The 15218-nt window shown below is 43.7% G+C and overlaps 2 protein-coding genes across 29 annotated transcripts in view; one reads left to right on the top strand and one right to left on the bottom strand.

Moving 5' to 3' along the window:
* Nucleotides 1–9829, top strand: part of mark3a (MAP/microtubule affinity-regulating kinase 3a) — a 37694-nt gene extending 27865 nt beyond the window's left edge. For 5 of the 28 annotated variants that reach the window (XM_035167926.2, XM_035167923.2, XM_035167935.2 and 2 more), the window contains 4 exons: nucleotides 1616–1888; nucleotides 3268–3294; nucleotides 8382–8426; nucleotides 8769–9829. In XM_035167926.2, coding sequence (XP_035023817.1) covers nucleotides 1616–1888; nucleotides 3268–3294; nucleotides 8382–8426; nucleotides 8769–9114 — 691 coding nt within the window. In that variant the 3' untranslated portion in view covers nucleotides 9115–9829. Of the gene's footprint in view, nucleotides 1–1615; nucleotides 1889–3267; nucleotides 3295–6026; nucleotides 6107–6323; nucleotides 6372–8381; nucleotides 8427–8768 lie in introns of all 28 variants that reach the window. The other 23 variants (XM_035167924.2, XM_035167936.2, XM_035167931.2 and 20 more) reach the window with 13 other exon arrangements.
* Nucleotides 9830–10808: 979 nt separating this feature from the next.
* On the bottom strand, nucleotides 10809–14703 carry ckba (creatine kinase, brain a). The gene is made up of 8 exons (XM_035167955.1): nucleotides 14548–14703; nucleotides 14029–14230; nucleotides 13208–13362; nucleotides 13001–13133; nucleotides 11756–11927; nucleotides 11545–11668; nucleotides 11276–11465; nucleotides 10809–11183 (listed from the first exon to the last, which is right to left on the bottom strand). The coding sequence occupies exons 2-8, from the start codon at nucleotides 14219–14221 to the stop codon at nucleotides 11005–11007; spliced, it is 1146 nt and encodes a 381-aa protein (XP_035023846.1). The 5' UTR covers nucleotides 14222–14230; nucleotides 14548–14703; the 3' UTR covers nucleotides 10809–11004.
* Between the last annotated feature and the right edge of the window lie 515 nt (nucleotides 14704–15218).

The raw sequence follows: 15218 nt of genomic DNA, 5'->3' as shown, positions 1-15218 counted from the left end.
GTCCGGCCCCTCGCTAACCCACACATCCAGCCAGCTTCACTCTCTAACACCACGACTAAACCATGGACACGTTTCCTGCAGCGAGCTGTCGAGACATGTGCATCCAACTGGTTTCTCTGGTCAGTGTCTGAAATGCGTGTTGATCAGAGAAGAGCGGGTAGAACTCTAAAACTTTGAGTTAACTGTAGATGTGTGACGAGTGGAGTAAAGACATAAGGACACTAAGTTAACACTGATCTTCACATTTTAAACAGTAACACAAGAATCACGTAGGATCTGTAGAATGAAAGTTATAAGGGAAGTTCCTTAATATTTAAATTCCCATGCAGATATTTATAGATTGAAGTTTTACCTGCGTTTTATTTCAGACACTGACGAGTGGAAGCACAATATTAGAAAAATATCTATCCACACGCTGACATCACGCTGCCTCGCTTTGACCAACGAGGCGTTTGTGTGTGATGATATTTTTCCGTCATCCCTCTGCCCACCATGAAGCGACGGACCTCAGACATTCACAATAACCAACTGTCACAGCTCTGCTCCCGATCTCTCCTCCATCCTCTGCCGTGAACTTTGACCCTGATCTTCTCCGCCCCCCGGATCCCTCACCTGTTCGTCTGCGAACCCGACGGCCGAGCTCCTCCTGCTCCTCACGCTGTCCCAGCACCCTCAGCCTGTCCCCGTCTCAGACTGGGATCAGGGACACAAAGTCACTCTTATCATTCTGAAGAGCTTGATGTCCAGGGCTAAGAAATTAACAACATCCTCTCTGGCTGGTGAATTGATGCAAATCCTCTCTCACATTTAGAGTCGGTCTGACTTTGATCCCTCGTGGTTTCTGCTCCACTGCGAAGGCCCAGAAACCTTCTGGGCTCAGCAGCAGCGCTGAAGGTCAATTCAAACCTAACAGCTTTGTTCACACAGAACAAACACCAGGTGGCACTAGAATCTACAATAGGATGATAAGCAGACATTTCTTATCGTCTTTATTGAAGTTTTAAAATAAAATCAAGTGTTGTTTGACTTCCTAAAACAAGATAGTAGAAAAATAAAAGAGAATAAGTGTGAGTGAGAGCACTGTTTTGGAAAAGCAGCGTTTTAAGACAAAAGGTCACAAGACTGATAGGTTTTACGTTTATTCTTAAAATATTAAAAAACTTAATCTGACTTATTTTTCCGTCACTGAAATCTGAAGGTTTAAACGAGTTGTCTCAATCCATCAGCTGCTGAAAGTTTTAAATGCGATTTAATTTCCTGCCCTGTTTACATCTAACATGCCAGATTCATTTACCTTTAACTCATGGTCGATAGTAGAATTCCATGTACCAATAACAAACTCTTGAAATTTGAAAGAGGGGAAATGTGGTGCAAGAGTTGCAGGGTTATTTATTTCCATTGCAGCACGATACTTGTGTTCCTGAGGTCATGATGCAGCAAAGTTTTCTGCTCAAACACCGAACAGAATTAAAAGCCTCCATTAATTTGTGAATAAAAGATGATGTAGACAAATGTGATTAACTTTTCTAAGTACAGGCACATTGAAGTACCCGTCTGCAGTGGAAGAACTGTCCCGTCCGAGTCTAAACTCCTCTTGCTCCTCCGTCCACCTCAGCAGCGTCGCTGTGTCGCCCGGCGGCCAGAGGAACCCGGTGGCGTCGACCCACAGCATCACCAACGCCACCACGCCCGACCGGCTCCGCTTCCCCCGAGGCACCGCCAGCCGCAGCACCTTCCACGGGGGCCAGCTGAGAGACCGCCGCACGGCCACGTACAACGGGCCGCCGGCCTCGCCCACCCTCTCCCACGATGCCACGCCTCTCTCCCAGACCCGCAGCCGTGGAACCAGCAACCTGTTCTCCAAACTCACCTCCAAACTCACCCGCAGGTAAGCGAGGGGAACACCTCACCCCAGGAAACACCCACAGTTTGGGCTTTAGCTCTTTCTCTGTTCAGTTTTAATCTTAAATTTATTCTAAAAATCATTTTACGTGCACTTTTTAAACAATGTTAAATGTGAAGATGGTCGTCAGGACTGAACTAGAAAGCAGATAGACTCCAGCCCTGCTCTGCACAGTTTAATCTCCTGTGACTCTGTCTGTTCCAGTTTAAAAACCAATCCACACAATGCCCTGTGCAGTCAGGATGATTAATTACATGCTTTGGGAAAACTTCACTGTCCTGTACCATGTGATTTATTCTTAAGTCTGAGTTGTTGGTCTGTCCCTGCCTGGTTGCCTGCCACAGAGAACCGAACCCACGACCTCTGATATCGCTCAGGGTTATAAGAAGTTTGTTTTCTTTGGTCTAAGTCCCAGTAGAGAGTGATGTAATCTGACGTTCAGGTTCACGCTGTTTGATCACATGCAAACCAGTGTTGGAAAAAGGAGTGAGTTCCAGACTTCTGGACGACAAAGGCTGAGCCACACGACGGAAACACAACCACAACAGAAGTGAGCGACAGTGGATGTTCACTACGAGAGGAGCAGAGTCGTGAACTGCTTGTGATTGTGTTTCCGTTGTGTACTCTTGCGTTTGTGTTTTCCACCAACGTGCTTGTGTGAGACGTTCGGGGCGGATGTTGAGATCTGCTGGGAACCGAGTCAGAGGTGTGTTCAGTGTGAAACGTAGAAACCGCACAATACGATTTATATTTTGGTGCTTCAGTGATAACTCGTGAGGATTATTTTTATTTTGAGCTCTTCATGAGACAGTAGATAACCTCTGCAGGTTGAGTCACTGTGGTGATTCACCTCTCACATCCATGCTGTGCTCATGGTTGTGTTGAACCTTTTGAATTTTAAAAAACCGTGTGAACATGAATCAGATCTGAAGAAGCAACAGTAGATCCGTTTTCTTTCGGGGTTTAGACCAAATAAAACCAAACCATCAGAGGTTCAGATTCCCTCTGATTCCAGATTTATCTCACAAGTGTCTGTACTTGTTGTCACACACTGGATTGTTCAGTTACTTTATGTGTTTGGAAATATATCCAAACATTAAAAGACTCTACGAGCGGCAGCCAGGCCAGAGACGTCCCTCCTGCAATGACTGACCTGAAATGAGGAATTGAAATCATTTGATTACCAATGGAAAAAACAAAACAAAGTCAATCTTCCTTTTCACTGTTGATGATTCCAATCAGCCCATTTTTGTTCACTCATTCAGATTCCTCATGCCTCCCCTCCCCCTCTCCTCCCTCCCTCCCTCCCTCCTCTCACGTCTCCTTCACCATTCTCACTGTCTCTTTGTCTGGTTCTGTTGTAGAAACATGTCATTCAGGTTTACCAAAAGGTAGGACTCTTGTACTGCCTTTTCGCTTCTGTGCCAAAAATAACGAAAAAAAAAACCAAACAACTTCCTGTGAAACTCAACAGACGTGTGGGGCTGCCGGCACTGAACTAACACAACGCTTAGCTGGAAACACAAACTCTCTGGGCGCATTTACTCACACAGGTTGTCATCAGATTAATGTCACCGGATTTCTGACACGGGGTTTTTCTTACCCATGAATTACAAATTATCATCTAATCCGATCACAGGGTGAGTTTTATTCTTAAAGGGTCAGTTTGACATCCGGGCAAATGCTTTACTTTGGATTCCTGGATTAAAACATTGATGCTTCTCAAGTCTTCTGCAGTAAATATGAAGCTGTTTTTGCACTAATGATTTAATCTGACATGTAGACTGTAAATAAAGATGAAGGACCCGTCTCCACTTCCTCCCGTTGAGCATAAATTCAGATCAAATGTCCTGATATGGTGTAATATGGATATCAGGCACTATTAGCTTCGAGTGCGGTGAATTCTTACTGTTTGGACAGGGCCAGGCTAACTCCCCCCTCCGTTTCTAGTCTTTGTGCTAAGCTAAGCTGCAGATTTGTATTTACTGCACAGACTCGACCTTTTCAGCAATAGAAGCAAATCAAACTATTCCCTTCACAGGGATGTAATTCAAACACAATAAGAAATCTGATCCCATGAAAATGTTTATTATCTCCATATGAAGAGAGTTGGAGGTGTCAGCGTTGTGCATTAATCCGGTTGGAGCTGGTGTGTGTGTGTGAATGTCCTCACTGTGGCTGGTCTGATGGACGCAGGCTGACTGGGAGCGGACTCCTCCGTCAACCAGTCGATTAACCAGCAGCAGCAACAAAGCAGCTTTTGCCACTAATCAATCCGCCCGTGCATGCATGGCGTCGCTCTGCACGGCCGCCATCGACAGCCGGGGTCGTGTTCTCACCGCAGTGACTGTCCTGAACTCTCTCTCCTGTTGAAACTTGCACATTGTGGACGGAGCTTTAAACGTTATCTCGCTTCATTATTCACCAGGAAGCAGATTATTTTTGTTAAGTGTTTTCTCATGGCCGTGGAATCAGGAGCAAACTTCTCCTGTTTCACGCGGTGAAAGGTGAAAAGGTTACGGCCATGACGAGATATTTAAAAAACATAATCTAAGTTTGTTGTGTTTGTGTAGAAATTAGTTCATTTATCCAGTGATGTTAAATGTTTAGTTTTGCTTTATTGTGCGTTTTATTTAACACCTTTAGTCGTTTAAGTTTCATATCAGGATCGAACGCTCGATGAATTTGTCCCGTTTAGTTCTTGTTGTGTTCTGGAAACTTTGGGCCTCTTGAATGTGTTTTCACTTTTTGTTTTGAGGATTCGATTTAAGATCATTTAAGAAGAACTTCAGTTTAACTCGTATCCAAGTTGAGAAGCATCGCAGCTTCACGTCATCTTGACATCTTGTTTATTTAACAGTCCTTAACCCATGAATAATAAGGAACATTACTATTATCATAAGGGTTCGTATTAAAATCGTCTTATTTGGGCCAATAACATAATTTAAAAGTCAATCCACAGTCGACCTGAACTCCTCCTTCCTCTAAGAGACATCACTTCTTGTGGTTTCATGACGCACTCGGCTTCAGATCCACTCTCCTCTGGTTCATGGTGTGAAACCAGGACACAGCTGAATAGATCCCTGAAAACAGATCCGTTGATAAGAGGGATGTGATCAAACCGTGGCCTCAGAGCAGTGGAGGAGCCGGCTCCAGGCTCAGCAGCGCCCCCTGGTGGATGATTTGTAAACCCCCGTGTCTTTATCATCACCATCCTCTCATCTCACTCTTTATCACCTCACTTTGGTTTCGTGCTTGTCCTCATTTCCAAAGAGAACTGACTCTGACAGACTGTCGGGAAAAAGGTTTTCACTCAAGTCAAGAATTCAACTGAGTCAATAAACAATAATGTGATTTAAATAAATAGAACAGAAATATGAAGCTTTATGGTTTTACTTTAATCTTCAGTCAGTTGGTTAATAAAGCAAAATGTGATTTTATTTTATTTTTATTTAACGTAAATTTAAAATTAATTTTTCTCTATTACTATTTGACTCTTTTAATAACCAAGATCCTCTTATGTATAAACAATCTATAAATAGTTTTTAGAGAACAAAGTGACGTCTTCAGATTTAGTTTGAACAATCGTCCAATTCCCATAAATGTTCAGTTTGCAGAAATAGAATTAATGCATGAAAAATTGAATAGAAAAAGGTTAATTGATTTTATGAAGCAGTTATTTTGATAATTGATTAATCGTTTCCCTCAGGATTAATTGTAATCGCCTCCCTTACTTTTTTTATCTAGCCCATCCTCAGATCAATATTCAACTAACCATAAAACTTCATATTTATCTTCACTCTCCTGTTCAGTTATTTAACAGAGGATTGTTTATTGTGTTCACATTGATTTTTGACTTGGCTGATAACATTTTTACATTTTGTCAGTTTCGAGCCTTCGTGCGTTTCTGCTAAAAAGCCTCTCATCACGTTTTGGGACCAAAGAGTTGAAATCATTTCCTCCTCTTCAGGACGTTGTAGGTCCAGTCACCTCCTCCTCCTCCTCCTCCTCCTCCTCCTCCTCCTCCACTCCTCTCCTCTCCTCACAGTTTGTGTGTTCTTGTCTTCCTAACCTTCCTGTGTCCTTTAACCTTGACCTCTTGCTGCTCTTCCTCTCTGACTAGGGTCAGTATTGACCCGGCCAAACGGCAGATGGCCAAAACAGGGCCTGCCATCCCTTCTACCCAGGGAGGAAAGACCCTTAGTAAGTCTGTCCTCCGGTCTCTTATCAGCCTTTCCTTCCTTCCTTCCTTCTTGTCATCCTTCCATGGTCTTTTCCTTCTTTGATTTTTCGCCTGTCGCCATGTCATACATTTGAATATTCTTTCCCTCTTCCTTTCTTTCCTTTCCTTCTTTCTTTTTCTTGTCATGTGTCCATTGAGAAGTTCGCCGTCTCCTCAGATTCACGTTTTTTCTTTCAGATTCAGGAGCGGAAGATATAGAGAGTTGTAGGAAGATGAAGATCTAGAGTAAGGGGCTGTTTCAATCCCTCAACTTCTCCTGAGATGAAAGTGTCGGTTACGTGGAGGGACTCACCCCCCCTCCCCTGTCACCCTTCCTCCCTCACCTCCTCCTCCTCCTCCTCCTCTTCCTCCTCGGTCTTGTGATTTTTCACAGCCTCTCTGACCCAGGATCTGCTGTCAGTCCTGTCTGTTCACTCTTGTTTGTCGAGTCACTCGAGCTGTCGGGAGTTCGGAGTCACTTCCTCCTCCACCCGTCCTGTTTTTCTGTTTTCCGTCACGTCAGAGGAGCAAGGAACTTATCTCTTATTTTCCTTGAAGTTAAATTACTCCAACGTTTTCCTCGTGTGTAGTTTTATTCAGGGGCTGATTTAAGACTCCGTGATGAGCTGCCATCAGTTTAACAGCTTTACCCAATTTAATTTCCCACAAGCCGGAGGGAAGAACCAGCAAATGATCTCTCAAATTAAACCAGTTGCTCTGCTGCTCTTACTCTCGTTAGTCTTTTCCGGCAACAGTCACTTGATCTGGATAAATTCAGATTCTTTTCTTTATCTGGATTTTACTATAAAATCCTACATTTTACCAGAAGAATAAGTTTTCTATCACATCGATGTTCAAGTCAGTTCAATATTTAATAAAAGACTTCCCACACATTTACCATTTGTAAACAACACAGATAAGACGAAGACAAATATAGAATATGTGATATTGATTCAACCTAATCTTCTAATTCTGCCGTGTCAGCCGTTTCCTGTGGCTCTAGTTTCAGATTGAACAGGAAGTTTGTAAAAAATAATACATTCAGATCTCGTCCCCAGTGCTCGATGCATCAGGAACTATTTATTCTTCCTCTTGTTCCTCTTGTAGTTGTTTTTAAATGAGGAAACTTCTGGAGTTTGTCAGCAGAAGAATCCAACAGTTGCTTTTCTTCTGGTTTATTATTTATTACTTATTACAGATTAAGAATATTTGAAATTAGGAAAATCACGCGACAAAGTTCTGCACTCAGCATTTTCCTAAATATCACTGTAGTGATCTCACTTCATGTGGTCGTAGCTTTTATAGAGACACAGAATTCAAGTTGAGTTTCTGTTCACGTGTTGAATTTAAACTCAAAACGAACGAAGCATGATAAATATTTACAATCAGACGTGAACATAAAGTCACAAAATAACTCTGATCCCAGTTTAACGAAGATAAAATCAGGCGTCTGGTTATAAAGCTTTAAAATGTAACCTGGTGATAATTTACTATTATAGACATTAGATAAACTTACTATTGTGTGATCATATTGTGTTCATCACTTTATATAAGTCATATTTATCATATTTACCAATTTTATATTAAATTATAAAATGTAAGGTTTTGTTTTGCACGTTTAGTTTTCCCCTCAGACGTAATTTTTTTATTATTGGAGCTTTTTACTTCACGGACGGATTTCGTTTTAAGATTTGTCGTCAAAATACAGTTTCCAAGGTCGTGAATGATTTTTGAATGATTTTACTTACATTTGCCGTATTGTGATTATAAAATATAACTTTAATTTGAACCATTTCACCCTTTTGAGACTGAACGGATGAAGCTCGGGAGGTTTTAAATTCAAACCTCAGTCCAGTTAACCAGTTCCTGTTGTCGCTGTGTGTGAAGCTGCTGCTCGGCGACTGCTCCTCCTCTCGTCTGCTGCTGTTGTTTCAGTTTGGGTTCACTTCACTGTCGCTGCTTATTTTTCTGTCCCATGATTCCTCACCGATCTCAATGGAAGCGGAACCTTCCATGTGTCTGTGTTCTCTCTGCTCCTGTTTGGTTTTGTTCTGCGGTGGTGGCTCGTCGTCGTCGCCGTCGCCGTCGTCTCAACTCTCCTCCTCACCACACGTCACATATTCTCTTTTTTTTTTTTTAATATATATTCACTTGAAGTTGATCTGAAATGATTTGTCGTGCACAATCCACATCTTTTTTTTGTTGTTCTTCTTTTTTCCCTCCTCCTCCTCCGTCTGATCTTCTCATGCACCTCAGAGTCTCAACCGAGTTTGAGAGAAACGGGAGACTTGAGGGCTCAAGGTGAGGTTACCCCCCGACATGTCCGTCCACCTTTAAGGCTTCAGTTTGTCCTCGTCTGCAGCTGTGACCCCCCGCCTCCTCCTGCTTTGTTCCTCCTGCGCTGTTTGAGTTTTTGGAAGTTGTGTTGTGCATTGAGCTTCTGCCTTTTGAGTGTTTCTCTGCCTGGCGCCTGATTTTAAAATGATTTGCATGGCACTGTACCTGAGAGCTGCTCTGTTCGCATGGCATGTTCCTGTCAACCCCCTCCCCCGCCCTCTCCACAAACCTGCCATTCATCCTCCAAACACTGTTTTAAATACCCGAACGACCAACCTCTCTCTCTGTGCTCTCTCCTCCCGACAGTCGCCATGTACCTGGGGATCAAAAAGGGGAAAATAAAGACAGTAAACCTCGCTCCCTCCGATTCACTTGGAGTATGAGGACCACCAGCTCCATGGAGCCTTGCGACATCATGCGGGAGATTCGCAAGGTGCTCGACGCCAACAACTGCGACTACGAGCAGCAAGAGAGTTTCCTGCTTCTTTGCGTCCACGGGGACGGGCGCGCCGAGAACCTGGTCCAGTGGGAGATGGAGGTTTGCAAGCTGCCCCGTCTCTCCCTCAACGGCGTCAGGTTCAAGCGGATATCCGGATCATCCATCGCTTTCAAAAACATTGCTTCCAAAGTTGCCAACGAGTTAAAGCTATGAACAAAAGGGTTTAAAAGTATACATATATATATCTAGAAGTATTTAAGCTGTACAATCATCCAAGTAGCAGTTTCCAAACGTCTCCTTTTTTAAAAACAAAATACAGAGTATGTATTGAATATGATAATGTATAGTTTAAGGCTTTTGGCAATAATCACTGAATTACCTACTAATATCTGCGTCTGTTGTGGCCACACGGGGTCGACATTAACGAGTTGAATATGATTTGTCATGCTGTGAATGTGGACAAAAAAACCATTTCTAGTCTTATTTATTTAATCTTTTTTTTTTTTTCTCTCTCTCTCTCTCCCGGAAAAAGATAAAAAATTACGTAGCATTTTGTTTTCAGTGTAAATAATGTATCTTACTTTTTTCGAGACGGCTTCACTGCAACACTCATTCTGTTCCTGTTCGTTTTCTTTCTTTTGTATCTCGTCGGAGGTGGAGATGAGCGGGGGTCCGTGTACACGCCCACATGGTTAAGGTTCACTCATGTCTCAATTAAAGTGTCTGTCAACTTACACGTCTCACGATCCTTTGTGTCCGGACGCAGTTCAGATGAAGCTCGATTCTGATATTTAAATGTGTTCGATGTTTAAAGGAAAAGTGACAAACTGAACGTTTAGTTGTTTCATGTAAATAAAAATAATGACAGATTAAAGTTATAAGCCTTTGATGAGTATAGGCCTGTTCATTATTAAAAATATTATATATATTCTCTGTGTTGATGTGTTTTCACTGTGTCTTGTGCCAAAGTCTATGAATGTGAATGCAGATGAAAATATGTTTAGAACAGGAAATACAAACCAGCATTTTACTGTGAAGCCTGAACATTCAAATTCAATCAGTGAAACGTGACCTGATGTTCAGATCAGTGTTTCTACTGTAATCAGCTAAAAGTCAAAGATAGAAGCTGATTTTAGCTCCAATATTTAGTTTGGTGCCTGATTCAGGGAACAGACAAGAAAAAAAGGTTCTGTTGCATTTTGAGAAACGGTGAAAATCAGAGGCAGATATTAGTTTTTGCATTTTAGAAAAGAAGTTGACAGATGGCTGTGAGCTGAGTTTGTTTCTGTCAATCTTTCTGAAAATTTCCTTTACCAAAACAGGATCTGAAGTTTTGTGAATTCATCTACTCAAAGCATTTAGTAGAATACATGTACCAACGTTGGTAAATATTAAATTTTTAAGTTTGACATTTAAACTTACCATAAGGAAAATAAATTCTGATCTACAGATTTTACTTTGACATGTCAACTTTCTTGAATTTATTCTTTAGGCAATTTAAAAAGAAACCTGCTTAGTTTGTATATTGACGTTTCAACTTCTATAAATGCAAAGTGGGGATAAAAAAAAAAATAACTTCCCCTTATTTATTCTTATGCCCGACCATTATAGTCCAAACACATGACAGGAAGTGCCAACTTCAAACCATATATGAGTTCACTGAAGAGTGTTTAACTTACCAGAATTAATATTTAAAACTAACAGTAAAGAATGAATCAAATCCACATGGACGACAGATTAAAAATGTTGCATCAGTGTCGAGGTGTTTCAGGAACTTTAGTGTTTTCTCCCTTTACCACAGACTTTTTAACTTGAACATAAAAACCCTGAGAAACCATCTTACGTCTTTAAGACAGAAACGAGGACACGTCAGTGATGTGATTGCTGAGAAAACACATTAAACTCTCCAGGGATCAAACTTCAACCAGAAGTTGTTTTATTTCTTTTCAGATCCATCCTCACCGAACAGGAACCGTTTCATTTTAAATACACAAACAAATCCAACCGTGTGATACAGAGTCAAACATTCATTCAGACAGGGGAGCGAGGGATGATGGAGGAGGAGGAGGAGGAGAGTGTTGGTGGTCGGGCGTCAGGACGGATTCACTTCTGCTCGGGAATCAGGTCGTCGATGGACTGACTCTTCTCCAGCTTCTTCTCCATCTCGACCAGCAGCTTGACGCCGTCGACCACCATCTGCACCAGATCCACCTCAGAGAAGCCCAGTCTGTCGGCGTTGGAGATGTCGAACACGCCGCCCACCGCAGCCGTGTCCACGCCACCTGAGGAAGAGAAGAATAAAAACCTCAACTCAAGACACTGAATGTTCAGAAGGATTTGACCTCCAGCAGAAAGAAGGTGCAGGTTCTCGTACCGGTTCCACGCTTCTGGAGCCTCAGCCTCTTGAGAACATCCTCAAACTTGGCGTGCTTGCTCATGTTGGGCAGCTTCACGTGCACGCCGGCACGCAGACCCGTGCCCAGGTTGGACGGGCAGGTGAGGACGTAGCCCAGGTGCTCGTTCCACATGAAGGCGTGGCCCCTGTCCTTGAACAGGCCCTCGATCTAAAACAACAGAATGAGAAGTTAGACAGAACCCGGCTGAGGTCACAGAGGCTGATGGAGCTGAAGGTTTCCTGCTGACCTTGGTGAGTCCGGTGCAGAAGCGGTTGAACACCTCCTTCATGTTGCCTCCTTTCTGCATGGAGATCACACGCAGGTGGTCCTCCTCGTTCACCCACACCAGGAACGTCTTGTTGTCGTTGTGCCTGGAGACAAAAACGGAGGAATTCAGCCTCGTTCCAAACCAACGGAGACGTTAATATAAAAAGCTCGGGGGACAGACGAGGTCTCACCAGATGCCCCTGGCGTCGGGCCAGTCCCGGCCCATCCCGGAGGACAGCAGCAGGGGGGACACGGGCTTGTCGAACAGGAAGTGGTCGTCGATGAGCTGCTGCTGCTCGGCGTCACTCATGTTCTTCAGGGCGTAGTACTTCCCGTTCAGGTCTCCGCTCAGGGAGGCCAGAGCTGCACAGACCAGAGGGACACGTCAAAACTAAGAACCATGCTTTATTTAGGTGAGAGGATCTAATGGCAGAAATGAAATATAAAATAATCCTAGTGTTTTATCTAAGTTGTTTTCTTTACCCTAGAATGGGCCTTTAGATTTGAAAGCTGCAACATGACACTTCACCACTAGATGTCACTAAACTGAACCTTTATATACACGTTACCAAGAGCTGAATAAGTAAAAAATTAAAATGAAGAACCAGACAATCGACCAAAAAGACTTTGGCTTCATGAAATAAAGGTAGAAGGGAAAAAAAAGAATAACCGTATAAATCAAACATTCAAAGTTTTCAGTAAGAGTTTACATTTGTATGACTTGTCCAGATGTACACTGTCAAATATATGTAAAGTATATTGTACATTTCATCCCTGTCCCATATTATAATTTATCTCATTTTACTGTAAAAACAGAACCGGGCGACTTTTATACACTCATGGTGTTTATACTTTCATTTGTCAAAATCAGAGTCAAAGTCCTTTCTCGTCTCCAATTTGAAAAAGAAAATAAATAAAGATCCACTTATGGACAATGTTGATTTAAATTTAGAACCAAATGATTAGTCAAGCTGCAGCCTGTAAATATATAAATGTTTGAATTTAGTCAATTGTCTGATTCTTAATGTTTTGGTTTTACTTCTTATTCAGCTCTTGGTAACATAGATTTATGTATATATATATATTCCTATTTTCCCATCAAATACCTTGTACATGTTCATTTTCAATAGATTCTGATGATTCATTAATTAGAGTTCAGTTGCAGCATCTGTTTTTCAGCCGAGTCTCATTTACATTTGTGTGCAGTGCAGTAATGTGCTGTTCCACCTGCTGCCACTAGAGGGTGCCCACTACCACAGGAGTGAGCTGCCTGTGCATCACTGTCTCAGATTCTTATTTTTACGTAACAGAATTATTCAGCCGGAGCCTCGTGTGTGCGTGAGATACGTTTCAGTTCTGACGACACGACGTCAGCGACTCACGGACCAAACGACCTCAGCTGTCAATCACCAGGTGTCAGCCGCCGTGACCTTTACCTTCGATGGAGAGCGTCTCCACAGCACGCCTCTCTCCTCGGCTGCAGTGCGGCGGCAGGCAGAAGCCACGCACGCTGCGTCCGGTCCTCACACGGGAGCTCAGGACGTAGTTGGCGTCGAGGTCGTCTCCGCCCTGAAAGAGACAATACACGTCAGGCGTGTGCTCACCGTCGGCCTGGGCGCGTTGGCGGCTGCGGCCTAGCTTACCTTCAGGTGCTCTGGGTCCAGGTCGGTCTTGTGTTTGTCTGAGGGCTTGTAGCCACCGTGGCGGTCCTCGATCACGGGGTCCAGCAGCTCCTTGAAGACCTCGTACGTCTCCTCGTCGCCGGCAACGCAGCCCACGGTCATGATGAAGGGATGACCTGCACACAAGGTCACCAGGGTCAAGGGGGACAGGGAGCAGGGACGGGTGGGCCTCGGCAGGGCCTCGTGACGGAGGCCCTCGTGACGGAGGCCCCTACGGTTACCGCACAGAGTGTGAACGACGCCATGTATGGTGAAGCTGCTGGTGTCTCGGCGTCTCATACGTGTGCAGGGTTGAGAATCAGACGAGGCCCCTGCAGCCTCAGAGCCCTTCAGGGGACGGATGGAGCAGGAGGCCTGTCCTCACCTTGAGGCCTCCTGCTCCATCCGCCTCCTCTGAAGGGGTTAACACATGATCTCTGCCACTGCAGCACAACAAGCCGCCATTAAACCTGAGAGCAGCAGTGGATTATCAGCCGCTGCCGTGCACACGTTACGCAACGCTGCTAATCTTTTACAGTTTTTTTTTTTTTTATAAAGCTGCACTGATGCTTTTAAAAATGGAGGATGGGCGCCTCTGTGCTGCGAAGGTTTTATCCTTCAACAAGGTCACAGCTCATATGAGGCCCAGAGCTGCCATTACACACACTCCATCACACACACACACACCCCATCACACACACACACACACACACACACTACATCACACACACTACATCACACACACACACTCAGACACAGCAGATGGCTGCTTCGCCGAAAAGGCTCTTGGGTTTTTTTTTTACCTGGGTTGTCCACCCCAGTCTGGATGATGTCATCCAGGGTAAATCCGCTGGGTGTCTGTTTGCTCCTCAGACGCTCGTACATGGCAGGAGTAATGATCTTGGCCATGTGGTTGTTGTGTTTGCTGAGGTCCGGGTACTCCTGCTCCGAGGAGAACTTCATCTTCAGCTGGTTGTGCGTGTTACCGAAAGGCATGGCTGCTCCCTGCAGGGCGGAGGAGGAGGAGGAGGAGGATGGAGGATGAAGGAGGCGGCGGAACAAAGGGGACAACAAAGACATTTTCTTTTTTATAAACGTCACAACGTCGCAAACATGATCAAACAGCTGCAGAGGAGCGTGCATGCGACGTGTTGCAGAAATGCACATTTTACACGCTGCGCCTCGTGTTTAATTGATGCTCCTGCAGAGAGGAGCGGACATTTCCCTGAGGCCACATCCACCCCCTTCCCCTCCCTGACTCCATCATTTAAACCTGCGGGAATCTGCTCGGACACGTTCAATCCGCTGAGATCTCCTCTTACCTGTTGTCGTCGGATTTGTGGATTACTAGAGCTACCAGGGGTGGAGACGAAGATCCCTATGTTTCAGCCGAGGCGCGTCACGGATCAGGGGCAGCTCAGTCCTGCAGCTCTGCGCTCGGCTCCGCGGCTCCTCCGCCTCTTATAGGCGCGGGGCTCTCCTCCCATTGGTCGGTATTTGTGGTCCATTCATTCCATTGGCTCCTCCATCACACTGCGATTCACATTCTGCACAAAAGATTGTTTCTTTCAGCCATTTTGACTTGAAGCAGCAGGAGAACACAGGTGACTTGGACCAGTTTGAGTCTCACGTGATGACAAATCAAATCTGAGAAGATGAATCAAATAAAAACCACGAAGTGATTCAGTCATTTATTCTGTTTATCTCAGTCAAAATACTCGATTTAGTCAGGAAATATCAGACAAAACAACAAAGTAATAAGGTTTAAAGGAATAAATATCTATATGTATCTATATCGATATAAATATCTATCTATATCTATATCTATATAGATAGATATATAGGACCCAAATGTGTAGACTGAAGTAAAGGTTTGTTAGACCTACTCTTATCTTGCAATCCTATAATTTCTGAAGTGATTCATATTATATATTCATATCTTTCATGTGCAATAATACTTGAATTTTTATATTTTATTGTATTTATTTGCTGC

This window comes from Hippoglossus stenolepis, chromosome 10 (assembly GCF_022539355.2).
Source record: "Hippoglossus stenolepis isolate QCI-W04-F060 chromosome 10, HSTE1.2, whole genome shotgun sequence".
Taxonomy (NCBI): domain Eukaryota; kingdom Metazoa; phylum Chordata; class Actinopteri; order Pleuronectiformes; family Pleuronectidae; genus Hippoglossus; species Hippoglossus stenolepis.
Note: the sequence above shows the minus strand (reverse complement) of the source record. Positions and strands in the feature narration are given on the sequence as shown.

Coding starts and splice junctions, on each gene's coding strand:
- ckba (XM_035167955.1), bottom strand. CDS start 14,221: ATGCCTTTCGGTAACACGCACAACCAGCTGAAGATGAAGTTCTCCTCG. Junction 13,134..13,207: donor TGGACCCAGAGCACCTGAAG/GTAAGCTAGGCC, acceptor TGTCTCTTTCAG/GGCGGAGACGACCTCGACGC. Junction 11,184..11,275: donor GCTCCAGAAGCGTGGAACCG/GTACGAGAACCT, acceptor TCTCTTCCTCAG/GTGGCGTGGACACGGCTGCG.